Source organism: Aptenodytes forsteri, unplaced genomic scaffold (genome assembly GCF_000699145.1).
Source record: "Aptenodytes forsteri isolate BGI_AS27 unplaced genomic scaffold, ASM69914v1 Scaffold181, whole genome shotgun sequence".
Classification (NCBI taxonomy): domain Eukaryota; kingdom Metazoa; phylum Chordata; class Aves; order Sphenisciformes; family Spheniscidae; genus Aptenodytes; species Aptenodytes forsteri.
The window spans coordinates 1,535,169-1,552,574 of NW_008795702.1; the positions used below are offsets into that span (position 1 = coordinate 1,535,169).

General features: G+C 40.6%; 1 protein-coding gene across 1 annotated transcript in view; it reads left to right on the forward strand.

Moving 5' to 3' along the window:
* The window catches only part of NR5A2 (nuclear receptor subfamily 5 group A member 2), a 91,624-nt gene that overhangs the window by 34,292 nt on the left and 39,926 nt on the right, over positions 1-17,406 (forward strand). The window contains exon 4 of the mRNA XM_009283174.2: positions 7,506-7,625. Within this exon, the coding sequence (XP_009281449.1) occupies positions 7,506-7,625 (120 nt within the window). The remainder of the gene's footprint in view (positions 1-7,505; positions 7,626-17,406) is intronic.

The window sequence follows — 17,406 nt, forward strand, 5'->3', positions numbered from 1 at the left end:
TTTTATTAGGGCATTCACTGATTCTGAAAGTTACGTGCATTTACTTTTAAAACCGCATCGGCTGTTAGGTGCTGCTTTTTGACAGCAACCTTGCACGGGAGGTTTCCCACTGTTAGCAGCAACCCATCTGGAGAGTCCAAATCCTTCCCTACCTATGTAACGATTTGGAAACCGTGCATGCATTCAGGAGTAAAAATTAGCCTCTGGAGTGCACTTGTCTTATAAAACTTTGATTTGGAGCGATTTGCTTCACTATAGCATAAGAAAATGGAGTAAAAACTCGAGCTATATGTCTGCAATGACTTGTGAGTGATCTCCTAACTACATTTGAAAGAAAGTTCAACCATCCCTTGAACCTGTATGCTTCAGGCTGAGCAATTCAGACAGATGTTTAATCACTTCATATTCACTAGGAAATGGCTATTCAATGGCCGTAGAATTTAAAAGTGGCACTATGAGATGAATGCTTTATGTTATTTCTATATTGGCATTCCCTTTTAGAAGCATAAGTAAAAACAGTTCAGCTGAATCCAACACAGTTTTATCACATAAATTTCAATCATCCTTTTTTTTTTTTTTTTAATCATTAGATACCCTTTTAAATTTTTAGTGGCAGAAAAGTCCAAACCTATAGTGCAAGTTGATGCAAATGAAAAGAGATGAAAAAGGATTCTCCAACTTCTCAGAAAGGGAGGTGTAGACTGGGTAAAAGGTGAGTGCATTGTTTAACTGAATCTGCAGCAATAATTATGAGGAAAATATTTAACTTAGAGCAACACAAAAAAAACATGACCCCGAAACTTTTAACAGGTAATTCATCAAGTAACAGGCTGAAAACACCTCTTCAGAAGAAAAATTGTAATAAATCTGCAGTTGTTGGTTACAGTATGCTAAATATTGTGAAAGACTTTCCTAAAAGAAAGACACAGTGTAGTTTTGATAAGATTAAGGTGCATTTCAGCAAAGCATACACATTATTCTTCATTTTACTGTTTGGCAATTTCAACGTTCTTCAGAGAAAACAAAAGTTTATAATGATTAACGTTCTGTGCTGTGGGAAGCATACACTCTACAACAATACTACTCTTGTGTCGCACTAGCCTTCCTCATCTATAACATCAGCACAAATAGTTTTTCAGATGAGTAACCAGCATTTCTGAGATAAGTCTTTCCTTTAACTACAATTGATAATGCGTAATTGTGTATTGCAGTGTCAACAGAGGCCTCAACCAGCCTGACAAACTTCCACTGAGCCCCGTACCAAAAGCTCAGGGCCCAGCTGAGTGGGAGTCCAGGGTTTAGCAGACAAATGTGACACTCCCATCCCCAACCCCAGACAATCTTTTTGTCCCGCCAAGAGATAGTGTGTCACCACAGTGCTTAGGATTAGACCTTTACACTTCAAATTGAAAGTCTATTTCCTCCAGTCCTGGAAATATCCTACGTGGCTTGTAAGATAAATTATGCAAACTAATAATTGCATCTAAATGTATTCTCATGCATGCCTGTTTTCTAATCCTTGTTAGCGGAGAACTCAGAAAAGTGATTTAAAGTCACCTTATAATTCCAGCTGGCAGTGGAGGAACTCGGGCATGCCGCCAGGGAATCCTGTGTTCAAACCTGTATTCAGATATTTAGCCGTATGAAGTTCACTGTGCAGATGAGCAATACCACGTGAATCTTTCACAGTGGACACAAAGAAGTGTCACAGTTCCACCAGGCTCCATGGTTCTATTAAACCCCCGGGAAAAAAGGTCAATGGACTTGGAGGACGGGTCACATCTCTTTCTCTCTCTCTTTTCACAAATCTGATTTTGTTTAGGTTTTAAATGGGGAACACTATTTTGTAGTGAAATTGAAGAGTAAGCTAATGTCGGGAGCACAGTGACCCTCCCATGCTTGGGGCATAGACTCTCCTACTGCACTGTGACCCACCTTCATCCATTCCTGTCCTAAGACACATGAACTCCTCCCGACCCAGCCGTACAGCAGTTCTGCTCTGGTGCTTTACTGAGAAAAGCTGGGATGGCCAATGGCTGGGACAACAAGGGGAGCATGCAGGCTGCAGCCAGCCCTTCCCGAGTGCTGCGGCAAATAGGCTGTGCAAGTAGTGATTCCCTCCTGGCGCGGGGGGGGGAGAGAGAGAGAGAGAGCGCGCCAGAGGTTTCTTTCGCAGAGGTCACAATACTGAAATATTGTCAATTAATACTGAAACTGTGCACATTTCTACCATGAGGTCACGGAAGATATGTTTCCAGGTCAACGCGGGAAGGACAAGAATGTTTAAACCTTGTCAGAATATAGTGCATTGCATCCTGCCATGTGCCTGTACGCAAAACACCCGCCAGTGGATATTGCACGGGCAAACTGACTGCGCAGTGTCTCATTCACCACGTCTGCCTGTTTACCTATCAGCGTTCCAGATGCTGGGAGACCCTTTTTGCATAATGAGTTATGCTCTTATGTTAGTTTATTCTGGCTAGCTTGGTAGTTAGTAGGCAGCACAGTGGGATGGCGCTGGGTGGTTGTGGCAATGACCATTTGTCTTCCAGCTTATGACCTGGGGAATATGCTACAAGTAGTCCAAACAGCATGAGATACAAGGTTATGGATGACTCCAAATCCTGACATGCTTCCTTGTCCTCACTGTAAGCATAGGTAAATAGGATTTTGGTACAGGAAGTAGGATTTACCTATTGCCATGTATTAATGCTATCAGAAAGCTATTCTTTGCTCGACCTTTGTATCCATACCGTTTGAGAGAGTAGACAATGGGCACATGCCCACTTTCACCTCTGGGACTTCTCCCGCCTGTGCTGGTGACAACCGCCATCCTCTGCTTCTCTAACACAAAGCACTTGCTCCTTCTCTGCCCCAGCAGCATTTCTTACTGCCACACAAACCCTTTAAGTCTGCATCTCATCCAGTCTCATCATCCTCACCTTCAAGGTTTTACATGACATCCAACTTCCCTTATGTCTTCTCTCACCGCACTGCCTCTCCATTCCCCTCCTTTAGGTGCTCCTCCTAAGCACTCTCTTTGCTTCCCTTGTCACTTAGCAGCAGTTTTACAAGTGTGATGTTTTACTCCTTTCATACTCATAACATTATTACTCTTTCATGCCACCCTGCATGCTGGAAACAATCTCCTATTTCTTTTGAGTCACACACCCTCCCTTAGCTTCCTCCACATCTTTCCTTAAAAGCCTTTTCTTCAGCAGCAATTTCCAGTTATGCTATCCCCGCTGGTGTGTCTTCATCTGAATGCCACTGGTCAGAGAGAACCTAAATTTAACCATTCGGGCACAGTATTCACTCACGCTTTTGCTCGAGGCTAGATAGCTGTCGAATGGGTATCTCATTTGACAACTTGCTTAGGTAAGACATGGGTTACATTATCCTCGTGTCAATGTTCTGTTATGGCAGGGAGCAGCTGCAAATTTGGGGAGTGTTCTTGCAGCAGACGGTTGTTGGCCGTATGATGTTCAATTTTTATTTACAAGCATTCCCAGTAGTTGGGACAAAGGGCACTTTTTTCTCGTTGTTGTTAAAACATTGATAATACTCTTAAAGATCTCCACAAACTGAAAGATCTCAAAGTTTAGCCAGTAGTACAAGTTTATGAGCTTGTTTCTAATTCAATGTAGAACATGATTAAAAATGATGTTGATTACAGGGAAGTCCCAGACTGGAGCTAAGTTATCTTGGTGACAGAATCTTATCTTTTCTGCTGCTTACCCTGTTAATGGTGGACTAGCATGCTTTGGCTTTGGAGGCAGAAGACTGAAGTCCACAAGGTGCTTTTTCTGCAGAGGACTTTCCTCTTCAGAACTCACTCTCCACTTCGGCCACCAAAACTTAAGCCTCTTTGCCTTCAGGATCAGTTTAAGGCCCATACTTGTTTCGGTGAAAGGCTGATTTTTTCATTTTGCCAGATAATACGCTTCTGCAACTCATTTATTGACGTGCCACGGAAACACAAAGGTGTTTGTGTTCTGGCTGAAGTTACACACGTCATAAAGTTTACCAGCTCATTCTAACATAAGAAGTGACGTGATACTGTTTTGTTCAGTGTGATCTATGTTGTTTTCTATTTTTCATTTCGTATGCGTTAGCAGAAATAAAGTATGTGTTTTTCCTCATCGACATGCCTTTCAGAAATATAGGCTGGAATTGATCACTTGCCCTACATTTTAGTAATCCATGACCCTCCTTAAAGTCATCTCTGTTTCTTCCTAGTGCAAACTGGGAAGCATTCTGCTGCTCTGCCAGCTTTCTTAAAATGGCAAAAGCAGCTGGATCTAATAGTCTTCTGAAGGCAATACTGTGTTTCGGATGTGTATTGTGCTTTTTATGCTATCCATTTTACAGGCTTTCACTGGTTAAATTACAGTGAATACGGAGGAGCAGATTTTGTGAACCACTAGCAGATGTTCGCTGCTGCTAGTTTTATGAGTCTTGTAGAACAGCAGGAACAGACTATGTGCAAAACATTTTTTTTTTGTGATTTTGCCATCTCATACTGTTCTCACAGCACTGGCTCGGTAATGATATGATAAAGCTTGGGAGGTAAGCTTTGATTGCAGACTAGCTGCTGTTGGGGCCTTCAGAAAGCCAGACCTGTAAAGTGTAGTTTGTTTTCAAAAGCCTGTGGCTGAGACAGATGGGTTAGCTGCAAATATGTCATTTATAATATAATCAAATGCTTGACCTCTTATTCAGGTATTAGTTATGACATGGATGCTGTTTAAACTGTCTCACAGTTTGTTTCGTTCAGATGTAAGCTGTGATAGCTTTGTGTGAAATGCTAATTTTGCATGAAATTATCATGTTAGCATGATTTATTCGATTTTTGTAACACCTTGTTGTACAGAGGAGAAAATGATCACAAAACAGTTTCACGTAAGAAGCAAGAGTACTAGAATCTGTAAATTTCAAACATTTTCTTCAAATAATGCCTTATTTTAAACCTGGCCCAAGTTTTGGTAGGGAGTGTATCAATGTGGTAATTTACTGTCCTCTCTTGAGCTAACAAGTCACTTGGTTGAAATGGTTTTGTAGTCAGATACACGTTGTGGGCAGAGGAAGAGATCTTTAATACAGAATCAGCCTTGCTCTGTGATCTGAACAGAAATGAATTATCATGGCCACAGACAGCATAGGGATGGAGCAAGGCTGAGTTTGTGATAGCGCTAGCTTTACTTTGACTTAGTAATATATCCACCTACAGAGTCCACACCTCTTTCTTTCCTCCACCTCTGCTGCCAATGGATATGTAGCTTATAGGAGTTGTCTGAGCATACATGTCTTAACTGTGACTGTAGGCAGAACAGCAACTGCGCTAAAAGATTATTCTTAATACTGGAAAGGCAAAGCATGCATTTGAAATATCAGAACCGAGAGTGTTTGCAAAATACTAATTCAGCCCTTTTGTGTCTATGCATTAAAATCTGTTATAACGCAAAGGCAGGTTGAAGATAAAATAAGAATAGGACAGACAATCTTAATACAGTTCTGCAGTGCTTGATTTTGCAACCTTAAGCTATTATTTTGGCATAGCTATTCGGATATAATTTTCCTTTTTTTTTTTTTTTTTAAAAAGAGCAAAGGTGGGGGATAAAAATAAAATTAAAAGTAAAACAAAACAAAACCCCATGAAAATTATATCATCCTCTAGGTAAAGCAGTAGTGGAGGGAATGAGTTGTGCAGTTTTCCAGCACAGATACCTGCTGCAGTCATGGAGCAGGCAAAAGCAAGAACTGAAGGTCCTAGTGCAGGCTGTGCAGGAGAACGTGATCTGCTGCAAATGGGTTCTTCTTCCCTTTTCTCCCCACTGGCTTTGTGCTAATCTGCTCCCTTTCTCTCCTGATTTCATTTGCTTGCACAGTCCAGCAAGAGGGAATAGCCTGAGACAGATACCTAAGGGGGAGAAACTGGGACAAGAACAGTTGGGAGAAGGCTGTGAGTGGGGAGAAGGGAAGTTAAGATGAATGAAGGAGGCAAACAGAGACTTCGATGTTTAAGATGTTAAAGGCTGAGCTATATGGCAAGTGACTGGAAAGAGGGAGAGAATACTAGATAACTGTCACAGGTGACACTACGAAAATCTATTAGTAACAAACGTTACTTCCCTCTCTACCAAACAACCAGAAAACAAGCTTGAAAGAATAAAGTTCAAAAATTCATTAGGTCGTAGCTGATAAAATTTGAAAACATCTATTGCATTATCTAATTCAGCTCATGCAAGATTGCTCCTTATAATGCGGTGTCCTGTGCATTATCAAATCTAGTTCTAAAGCGATTGAAATTAGAACCCCTGAAAAACAATTTTAATAGTTCCATGTCTCAGAAATTCTAGGCATTTCTCCACTTTAAATATTCTCTTTGCTAGTTTCTTTTTCAACTTCTCCTATTTATAGCATTTTTAATCTGTTCAGCAGTTGCTCTCTATGCAGGTTCTTAGAGTCCTTTTAACTATATACATGCTATTACCACATCTGCACCAGACACTTAATTGTAGCAAGGCTAATGTACACATCTCTCAACTCTTTCAGGACACATGCCTAAGACTTTGTTTGAATTTAGGAAGAAATCATTAAGTTCAGTAAGAAGGTCCAGAGGATATTGGTGCTTACCATGACTTAAATTCATAGTCTGCCTTCCACTGATTCGTGATTTTTTTCCTCCCATTTCCATGGAAATCTCAATTATTTTTCAGTCTCTAAGGTGAATAAAACTGAATGCAACCCAGTTGCAATAGGGGTCAGTTTAGTGATATGCTTTGTTGTCCTATAATATGTACATCCCAAATAACATTGCGCAAAAACTTAATGTAGGTTGCTCGTGCTGAGTGCCCAGTGTGTTCCTTCTGTTACCAAACGCAGTCAGTGGTATGTCTCACTGCTCACCACTGCCTTGGGCACAGCCCTTTCTTGCCCTACTGGTGACACCTGAAGCTGCTCAGCTTCTGTTTATGAAGAAGTTTTCTTCTTTTTTCATAGAACCACAACTATTCTTAGAGGGACTGTTTACCTCTCTCTTCACTTTTTCCTTTGCAAGGGACCTATCTCTGACTTGGGCTTGCTGCAGGAATAAATGCTTTTGAATCTGCAGATTCCTCATTATTTCCAGAAGCTGACGTTCAAGGATGGGGAGTATGGGAAAGTTCACATTAGCATTATTTCTGCTATTCTTGTTTCGGGTAAAAATAATATCCCATTTCCATAAGCATTTCGTAAATATACTATTATTATTACTTTGCATAACAATGACGTAGTTCTGCTTTCCTAGAATCAGTAGTAAATATTCTACACATTTTACAGATAAGGGTTTCAGCAGTGCCCTATTCATTCAGTTGAGAATAGCAATTTTGTGGATGAATAATTTTTGATAGCATTTCTGTTCTCATTATGTTAACCAGATGCTTGAAGAAGGACTGACCCCGTAGTGTGATGTAAGACTTACTCCCAGAGTGATGCCACCAACATTCGTGTTTGCTTTACAGGTTGATGACCAAATGAAGTTGCTTCAGAACTGCTGGAGTGAACTCTTAATTCTAGATCACATTTACCGGCAAGTGGTACACGGGAAAGAAGGCTCCATCCTTCTGGTTACCGGGCAACAAGTGAGTATGTGGGCTCAGAGAAGTATTGATGTCTTTTTAATAATCATTTTCAAAATAGCAGGAGTTTAACAGGGTCAGAAGCACTCCTGTGTTCTCAGAGATTCTCCACAAATAATGCAGATAAAATGACTTGTGCACTCTGTTCCTAGTCTGCTGATTACAGTTAAACTTATAAAAGCAGATATAATCATATATACTTGTATACTTCAGTAATTGAAAAATAGCAGATGAGAAGTGTTTCTCGAGAAGTTGTATTTCCTTGGGGCTAAAATGGTTTCCGACAGCAACAACAACAAAACTCTCAAACCTGATGCTTTAGGTCTAAGCAATTACAGCTTATTTTCCCTTCAGAATTGTGGTTTACTCAAAAGAATCACTAGCTGGGTCAGAAACCTAAAGAACCTGCAGCTACTACCTCAGAAATAGCTTGCTTTTAAAGAAGTATGCACATGCGTGAGAAACTGGGGAGCTGAGACATCTAATCCCAAGAAAATTATTTAGTCCACAGGCTATAAATGCAGGTATTGTCTCAGGAGCTGTCTCAGGGTAGGCACCCTGCAGTTTCTGCACAGCTTTCCAAGGGTTAATTTTCTTCAGGTGTCAGATGCATAGATCTCCCAAAATGCAAGAGCAATAATGTGGCAAATATTAGGAAAACTGTGAGAAAACTCAAAGGAAATAGAAAGTTTTGTCTCCCTCATACTTTCCAAAGCACAAAGAACTTGACAGTAAAATAAGAACCTTATTCCTAAGTTTCTTATTCTGGTTTTAACAGAAAAAAAATCATGGAATCTGTTCACACCTTTAGTTACAATTTTAAAACTGTAGCCATTTCTTAACACTAAGAACAAGTTTTTTGTAAGAATCAGAAGGAGAAATAACTGCTTGCATTTATGATTAAAAGGTGTACAGTAGAAGGGAGAAATGATCAACTTGTCCAAGAAAAGAAGTGGGCAAATTCAAATTCTAGCTATGGAACTGACTCCTGCACCTTTGTGGAAAGACACTAACCTATCTGAGATAAAGCTATACTCCCTAATTGTATGAACAAAAATTAGTTTCATGACTCTTGATTTATATTGGTGCTATTGAGAAAATTACTGATCCCCTTTCCATTTCATCATCTGCAAAACATGGACAATTGTACCAGTAATTATTTTATTTACCACAGAGGGTGCTTGCTTATTCCTTTGTTTATAAAGCTGTAAGTGTATTGACAGTTTTCTATTCCTGAGAGAACTGCTAAATTAGTGTCTCATTTGTTATGTGATTAGCTAGTTTTTGAAGGTACTGAGTGCCTAAGTCCCACTGAAATCATTAGAGACATCTAAATACCCTTAAATTCTAGCCATTGTCCCCATTTTCCACAGTAATAATTCTTACTTCATTAGTCACTTTTATCTTTTCTTGCAAAAAAAACCCAGCTGTACATGATATCTCAAGGCAAAGCAGAGCACTTCATCGCTGTTGGACAACAGGTAGCAGGATGCTTATTAAATGTACTGCTTGCAAATCATCAGCTGGTTTTGGAAGTTGTATATTTCCAGGCAGAATTATATTCTCCAACTAAATTAAAACCTGGCTAAATTGGACTGACTGCACCCATTTTTGCCCCAGGTTTGTCAAATAGATTTAATACATCCTCCTTTCAACCCAATTTTGTTTTCCTATGCCAAAGTTTGTAATTTTGAAGTTGGTGCAAGCACCCCCGGAGTCTCCCATCATCTTCTGCACATTCCTCTGCGCACTTAGGCTGCCTGGAGAGCAAGAAGCCATATTACGAGAACACCAAACAAGAACTCTACAGTCAGTCCGTCCCTTTCCTGATGGATGGACTCCTTCCCATTTCACGCTTGCTAACAGCTGGAGAACACACTCCCATGTATGCACCACAAATTCTCCTTGAGAAATAGGGAGACACCAGACCTGAAGTAAATATGCAGTCCCTGGCTGCTCTTTTTGAAACTGGAAAGAGGCTGAAATCTACACGTAATGCCACTGTATTGTCCTGATTTCATTCATCTCTGGTCACTGTCACCCTGGATTAAAAGCCAGATTGCTTACAGGGGTGGGCACAGCTGCACGGACTGCGCCTGCCCTCGCTGGGCTGTGCATGGCACATGCTCACGGAAAGACCGCTGGTAGTTGAGGTATTGCAGAAATGCCACTACTATGCCAGTACGCGAGTTGTATGCAATTTGTCATTCAAAAGCATTTACTTTAAAACACCATCTATTTAAATGATTTTCATGGGTGAAAATCATTCATTGAAGAACCTCTTTTATTTAGATGGACAAAGCTGGGTGAGCTAAGCAGAAGGTTTAAAATATCTAGAATTGCCAGAGCCACAAATCTTAAAATCACAGAATAATCCAGGCTGGAAGGGATTTTAAGGAGTCTCCAGTCCAACCCCCTGCTCAAACCAGGTTTCTCAGGGCTTTGTCCAGTTGGCTTTGAAAACCCCCAAGGATGGAAACTGCACAACCTCCCTGCGCTGCCAGCACCACTGCCCGACCGTCTTCATGGAGAGAAAGTTTTTTCCTTAGCTCTGGTCTAGATCTCTTTTTTTCCAAGTTATACCCGATGCTGGTCACTCTCCTCCTCCTAGAGCCCTGCTGCAAAGCACAGAGCCTGGGAGACCTTGTTGGTAAAGACTGAGGCAAAGGCGGCCCTGAGTGCCTCAGCCCGGTCTGTGTTTGCTGCCACTAAGTCACCAGCTGAACCCAGCAGCAGTCCCACAGTTTCCTTGTTCATCCCCTAACTAGCAATTTGACATCCCTTGCAAGTCTCAACTCCAGCTGAGCACTGGCTTTTTTAACATCATCCCTACATGCCTGGACAGTGCTTCTAAATTGCTTGTTCTGAGCCATTCCTGGCTTCAGCTGCTGTATACTGCCTTTTCGCATTGCAGCTCAGTTGTGAGTTACTTGTTTAGCCAAGCTGATCCAAAACAACGGCTTCTTTTCCTAAGTGTCAAGGAGGACCACCTTGGCACCATCAACTCCGTCTGTTGTCATTCTAAGACACAATGCCAGTTCAAATGTATTTATGAAAGGACAGTTATGACTGTGTCTGACTCCTCTGTGTTAACTGTAAAATAACTCTGGAAAGCCACACTTCTAGACCCAGGCATTATGAGACTTTGCTATTGCACTAAATGCTGCATAATTCCTGGTTGCTGCCCTGATCCTTTCAGTTCCTCCAGTAGAGAAAGGGAAATAACCATGCCACCATCTCATAAAAATTAATTGATTAAGGCATGGAAAGCACTCTGACACTTCTAATGAAAAGTGCTGTAGATGTTTTTATTTACTGCTACCAGCAAAGCACTATGAGGAAAATTACAGTCAATCATCTGGCTTTCAAAGATATTAACTTTAAACTGAGAACCTGAGCTAGATAGCCTACTTTATTACCTGAGAGATCATGATTATTGTCACAAGTTAGCAAATTTAAGACCTCAGAAGCCTCACTCCTTGCTTTCATTAATATATCCCTCCATAAAAGCTGCTCATAAACACAGTCCTTTTTACAATCACAATCAAAGGGGAAGCTGTAAGGAGGGAACTTATCACCACTTAATTAGAACATACCTGCTTTCTCCACTTAGGCTGCACAGCCTCTGTTCCTCAGACACAAAAGTCAAACTTCATCCAGTTCCCCAGGGCCATACACTGCCAGTTCTATACTAGGTACCTAAAATGGGCTAGTAGTTAGAAGTACACTCGATAATTTTCAATGCATTGGCTCAAAACCCATTACCTTAGGGCATTCCTATCACATTTCCATACATCTGCATTTCCCTCAAGCCATTGACTTATGAGTTTTACCCAGTGTCAATCCACTGTTCCCACTTTGATGGGGAAAAAGTGCAGTCAGCAACAAGGTAGTAAGCATTGGCCTTTGCACAAAAGACAACTGTGTTTTGTTTTATTTTGTTATTTATTTGGTTGGAGTTTCATAAATGAAGCTCTTTTGTGTGTATGTGTTTCAAGAGAGCACTTTTTTCAGATCATTACAATTCCTCGGCAATTCCTCAGAAACAAGTTCCTCCCTATGCTGCACACTTCATTTTCTGCACTAAGTACTGCCCCTCAGCAGTAGCAATTACCATTTCAAAAGGAAATAAAGTAGCACAAATGCATTTTACAACTCTCCAAATTTCATAATAGAAAACAGCTAAGGAGTGATTTGCAATGTGGTGGTTAATTGTAAATCATTGCCAATATGCTCTTCACACGCCAGGTTTCGTAGGCTTGCCATGTGGCATGTAATTTTAACAGACCATTTCTAATTATAGAACTTTAATTCCTCCAGCTTGAGCACTCTCCTTTTGTATCTTCTACACCAGCAATGCACTGCCAGCTTCCAAGGTCCAGCACACACAGGGTAGATACTAAAGCTCTGTACAGAATATCATTGTTCATGCATTTTCATGTGGCACTCAACACACAACACATGAATTGTAGCCTCGGCTGCCCAGATACAAGCTGCTCATTTTGTTCGTACCTACACTCTACTCATTGCTGCCAAATCTTCCCTCTGCTGAGTTTGGTCAAAGCCTTTCAGATTAAAAAGGCCGTCCAAAAACCTGCCTAAATCTCAGACTTTTTTGAGATTGTTGAAACTACTGATTTAGTTAAAGGCATCACGCAAATACACCTTTACACCTGGATTTGTAGTATAAAGCATAGCACCAGAGAAGAGCATGAGAGATAACCAAGATCTTGACAGTATTGTCTTTTGAAGCAAATCAAAATTTAAGTTCAGTTTAGATCAGAATTTTGTGGCTAGATGGGATACTTTGTAGATCTTTCAGCTGTACCTTATTGAAAGGTGGTGACGTGCGGCCTGGGGAATTTTCCGTGGCAATGTAATCTCTGTTAGACTCACCCACTTGCAGAGGCGGCTTCTACTATCCCAGCGTAGCTGTATTTGCTGAGGCCTTTGGAGAATCTGTTTGTCTAGGGAACAGGCTTGCAAGTTCAAGGAAAGATCACCTTGCCACTGAAAAGGTTCTCAAGAGGCAGCTGAACTTTCAAACTGCGGGCTACAGATGACTGTATCACAAAGAAAGATCACCCTTGCAGAAGTACCTCTGTTGTACAAAAAGTTACAGGAGTGGAAGAGGAAGGAGTGTCTCCGAAGGACAAGAGAGGAGTGTTAGAGGAAGGAGTGTCTCCGAAGGACAAGAGAAAGGAGCTGGCAAAAAAAGTAGATAAGGAAACAGGCTTTTTGTTGTTCATCCTAAGAAATGGCTAAAAATACATACACTGGTCATAGGCTATCTAATGGAAAGCTATTACTTCTTCTGTTCTTGGAAATTAGTCATTTTTATTTTATATATATATATATAAAATTTTTTCCCCATTAGATTTGTGATCGCAGTCAGTGAGGCTTCATAGTTGCAACTGGCAGAAAAAGAGGTATTGGCATTTGGGGGCCAAATCTAGAAGTCCTTACATAGGCAAACAAACACAGGATTTCATTCAGGGTGGATACAAACAAGGTCAAGCAATCATTATTTTGCTGTTCAGTGTAGTATTTGTTCTCTTGTATCCAGGCTTGCACAGTTCCTCACTCTAGTGGTTTCTGCCTAAAGGAAAAGAAAACAAGGTTGTGCTAGCTGTTAGAAGTGCCTCATGCCTCATGAAGATATTATGCTAGCTGCTTTTTGGGGCTGAACTAGATGTTCTCAGTTAAACTAGGTAAAACACATCAAAATTCAGTTATAATCATGAAGTGCCCAATTCAGGTTTGTCCAAATATTCTTTAAACATTTTGAGCCTTCCAAGTAGCTACGGACACACCTGTGAACAAACTGATCCCACTTTACGTTTGCTTTACTATGTTGCCATGAAACCATCATAGCAGTATGGTTTTAAGTCTAAAATTCCAGCTCCAGTAAAAAGTCATGGAGAGGGCACCCAACATGAATCCTTGCACGCCAGAATTGTTCCATTTCCCACATGCCAACCGTTGTGTTCGTAGGACGCACACTTCTTCTGTATTCTGTACACACTGCTCCCACAAAGAGAACAAAAGCTATTTGCCTGGAGTCTGGCAGCGTTTCTTCAAGGCTGCTGGTCCTCCATACAAGTCCCATACTAGTGAACTAATTTCTCCATATAAATTCATGTGAAGTCCCGTATTTGATTCTAAGCTTGCCCAACATGAGAGACAGGTTGTTCAGAGACCCAACTCAAAGAAGAAAGCACCACATCAGTCTGTCCCAACTGCCTATTGGAGTAGCGATGGGATTCATCCAGCCTTCCATTGATGGGAAAGGATTTAAAATAGTAGAGTAGAAATTTGTGTAAGATAAGAGGGTAATAAGGGGAAATTAACTTACATGGTTAAAAGCTCCTGAAGAAACAGTCTGAGTTAGCACAGCCCTTGTGATGTTGCCTAAACATTCACAAAAAGATTTCCAGTGATGGTCTGTCTTCTGATGAAGTTTATGGATGTTCAAACTCAGCAGTGATTCCATACCATCTCATCTCTATATAAAAAACACAAAGTGCATTGCAACACTTTGGTAAAGAAATGGATTCTGTTGTACTCTAGGTTAGCTATGTTCTGCACATTACTTTAACGTCTTCATACTAGTAATTTGGAGAACCCAATAGTCACCATTACTAGAGTGGAAAATTTAATGGTGCTGATTAAAATAGCTATCTGCATGAAACGTAATACTTCTATTATTATGTGTTTTATAACATAAATATATCTACTATAAATGAATCTACATATGATCAACTACAGGGCATAGAATTTTTCCAGTCCCAATGTACTAGTTTTTCTGAAACTAAGTTAGACAAAGTAAATGCAGTACTTTGGAGTCTTACTATTTGCATATTATAGCTAATTAGCAAGCACAATAACATCATCCTAGGGGAAAGGTCCACTGGCAACTTAATTCATTATCTTCTATTATTGTGTATCATGTTAAAATGACAAGGATCTTACGCTGTATAAGTCATCACAATTTTAATTAATATATCCAAACCTGATATAAGCTTACCTGCTGGTTTCGTCCATGCTGAGTCCTCCTCAATTTTTCTACATAGGTGCCTCTTCAAAGTGTTTTTCCATGTGCATTTTCTTAGAAACATAACACAAATACTGCTTTAAATGTTTTTAATGAAAGTATTAATTATATGAAAAGCTCAAAATGAGTTTAATAACCACTGTAGTTGCCACTGAAATATATATTTCAGGAAACAGTGGAAGAGTAATTATGGTTGTGATAGTAAATTAACTTGCTTGCTATACGCTGTGCTGAATGCATCCGTCTGAGAGAAAGGCTCATCCACCCACGTAGCCATACACCAGAGCCAACGCACAGGCTCTCAGCAGGGTCGGGACTTCAAAACCCAGGGCAGACCATTGCAGGCCACTCCCCAGGCTTTCAGCGCAGTTTGTAACGGAGGAGGGAGCGGTGGGGGAGCAGCCCCCCATCAGCAGCAGCCAGCTGTGCTGGCCGGGGTTGCACGGAGCGGGGCAGGAGGAGCGGGACGGTCCCGTCGCTGCACCTAGGCACCCACTGCCTCCTTTGCCTTTGTGCCCCAAACACACGGTCATCTAATTTATTAAATTAAATATGAAATCAGTCTTTCACTAACCTGCACTACCTTAGCCTGCTAGAACATTTGTTCATTACGCAGGTACTGTATACAGCCACGGCAGGGGCACAATTCCTGTTCTGGCTGAAAGCAATGTCATTCAGCGATAGTCGGTACCTGGTAACAGCCATCAACAAGTAAAATCACTCTAATCCTATATTCTGGAGACTGTTGCAAGCTTGCTGAAGCATTGAAAATGGATGGTACAGTTCCACACAGCATTTCCACATGCCGTATGACCCCACTGTCATATCCTACAAATCAAACACAATTTAATTTTAGAAGAAGGAAGGAACCTGATTCCACCATTAAATGTTAGGCTCCGTTTTGTGGGCATAGAGGGGAGTCGATACCAGAGGCCACCACCTGACTCCACCAGAAAGTTTCAGTCTGAGCCCAGTGAAACCAGGGATTTGGCTTCAAGAATCATTCATTACCATGATAAATCATTTGCAAAACAAAAAAGCGCAAGTGCTCCCTGCATTTCTGGCCTTCAGCCTCACCATTTATTTAGCCCAGGGTATAGTTTCATGTTGTAAAAAACGTTTGTCTTTTGTTCTGCCTCGAACAATATCTCACTGTGTTAAATGAGACCTTCATGTGAGAAAAAACATGCAGAATTAGTCACTTCCATCTCTCAGTCAGTGAGGCTTCATAGTTGCAACTGGCAGAAAAAGAGGTATTGGCATTTGGGGGCCAAATCTAGAAGTCCTTACATAGGCAAACAAACACAGGATTTCATTCAGGGTGGATACAAACAAGGTCAAGCAATCATTATTTTGCTGTTCAGTGTAGTATTTGTTCTCTTGTATCCAGGCTTGCACAGTTCCTCACTCTAGTGGTTTCTGCCTAAAGGAAAAGAAAACAAGGTTGTGCTAGCTGTTAGAAGTGCCTCATGCCTCATGAAGATATTATGCTAGCTGCTTTTTGGGGCTGAACTAGATGTTCTCAGTTAAACTAGGTAAAACACATCAAAATTCAGTTATAATCATGAAGTGCCCAATTCAGGTTTGTCCAAATATTCTTTAAACATTTTGAGCCTTCCAAGTAGCTACGGACACACCTGTGAACAAACTGATCCCACTTTACGTTTGCTTTACTATGTTGCCATGAAACCATCATAGCAGTATGGTTTTAAGTCTAAAATTCCAGCTCCAGTAAAAAGTCATGGAGAGGGCACCCAACATGAATCCTTGCACGCCAGAACTGTTCCATTTCCCACATGCCAACCGTTGTGTTCATAGGACGCACACTTCTTCTGTATTCTGTACACACTGCTCCCACAAAAAGAACAAAAGCTATTTGCCTGGAGTCTGGCAGCGTTTCTTCAAGGCTGCTGGTCCTCCATACAAGTCCCATACTAGTGAACTAATTTCTCCATATAAATTCATGTGAAGTCCCGTATTTGATTCTAAGCTTGCCCAACATGAGAGACAGGTTGTTCAGAGACCCAACTCAAAGAAGAAAGCACCACATCAGTCTGTCCCAACTGCCTATTGGAGTAGCGATGGGATTCATCCAGCCTTCCATTGATGGGAAAGGATTTAAAATAGTAGAGTAGAAATTTGTGTAAGATAAGAGGGTAATAAGGGGAAATGAACTTACATGGTTAAAAGCTCCTGAAGAAACAGTCTGAGTTAGCACAGCCCTTGTGATGTTGCCTAAACATTCACAAAAAGATTTCCAGTGATGGTCTGTCTTCTGATGAAGTTTATGGATGTTCAAACTCAGCAGTGATTCCATACCATCTCATCTCTATATAAAAAACACAAAGTGCATTGCAACACTTTGGTAAAGAAATGGATTCTGTTGTACTCTAGGTTAGTCATGTTCTGCACGTTACTTTAACGTCTTCATACTAGTAATTTGCTATGTTCTGCACATTACTTTAACGTCTTCATACTAGTAATTTGGAGAACCCAATAGTCACCATTACTAGAGTGGAAAATTTAATGGTGCTGATTAAAATAGCTATCTGCATGAAACGTAATACTTCTATTATTATGTGTTTTATAACATAAATATATCTACTATAAATGAATCTACATATGATCAACTACAGGGCATAGAATTTTTCCAGTCCCAATGTACTAGTTTTTCTGAAACTAAGTTAGACAAAGTAAATGCAGTACATTGGAGTCTTACTATTTGCATAT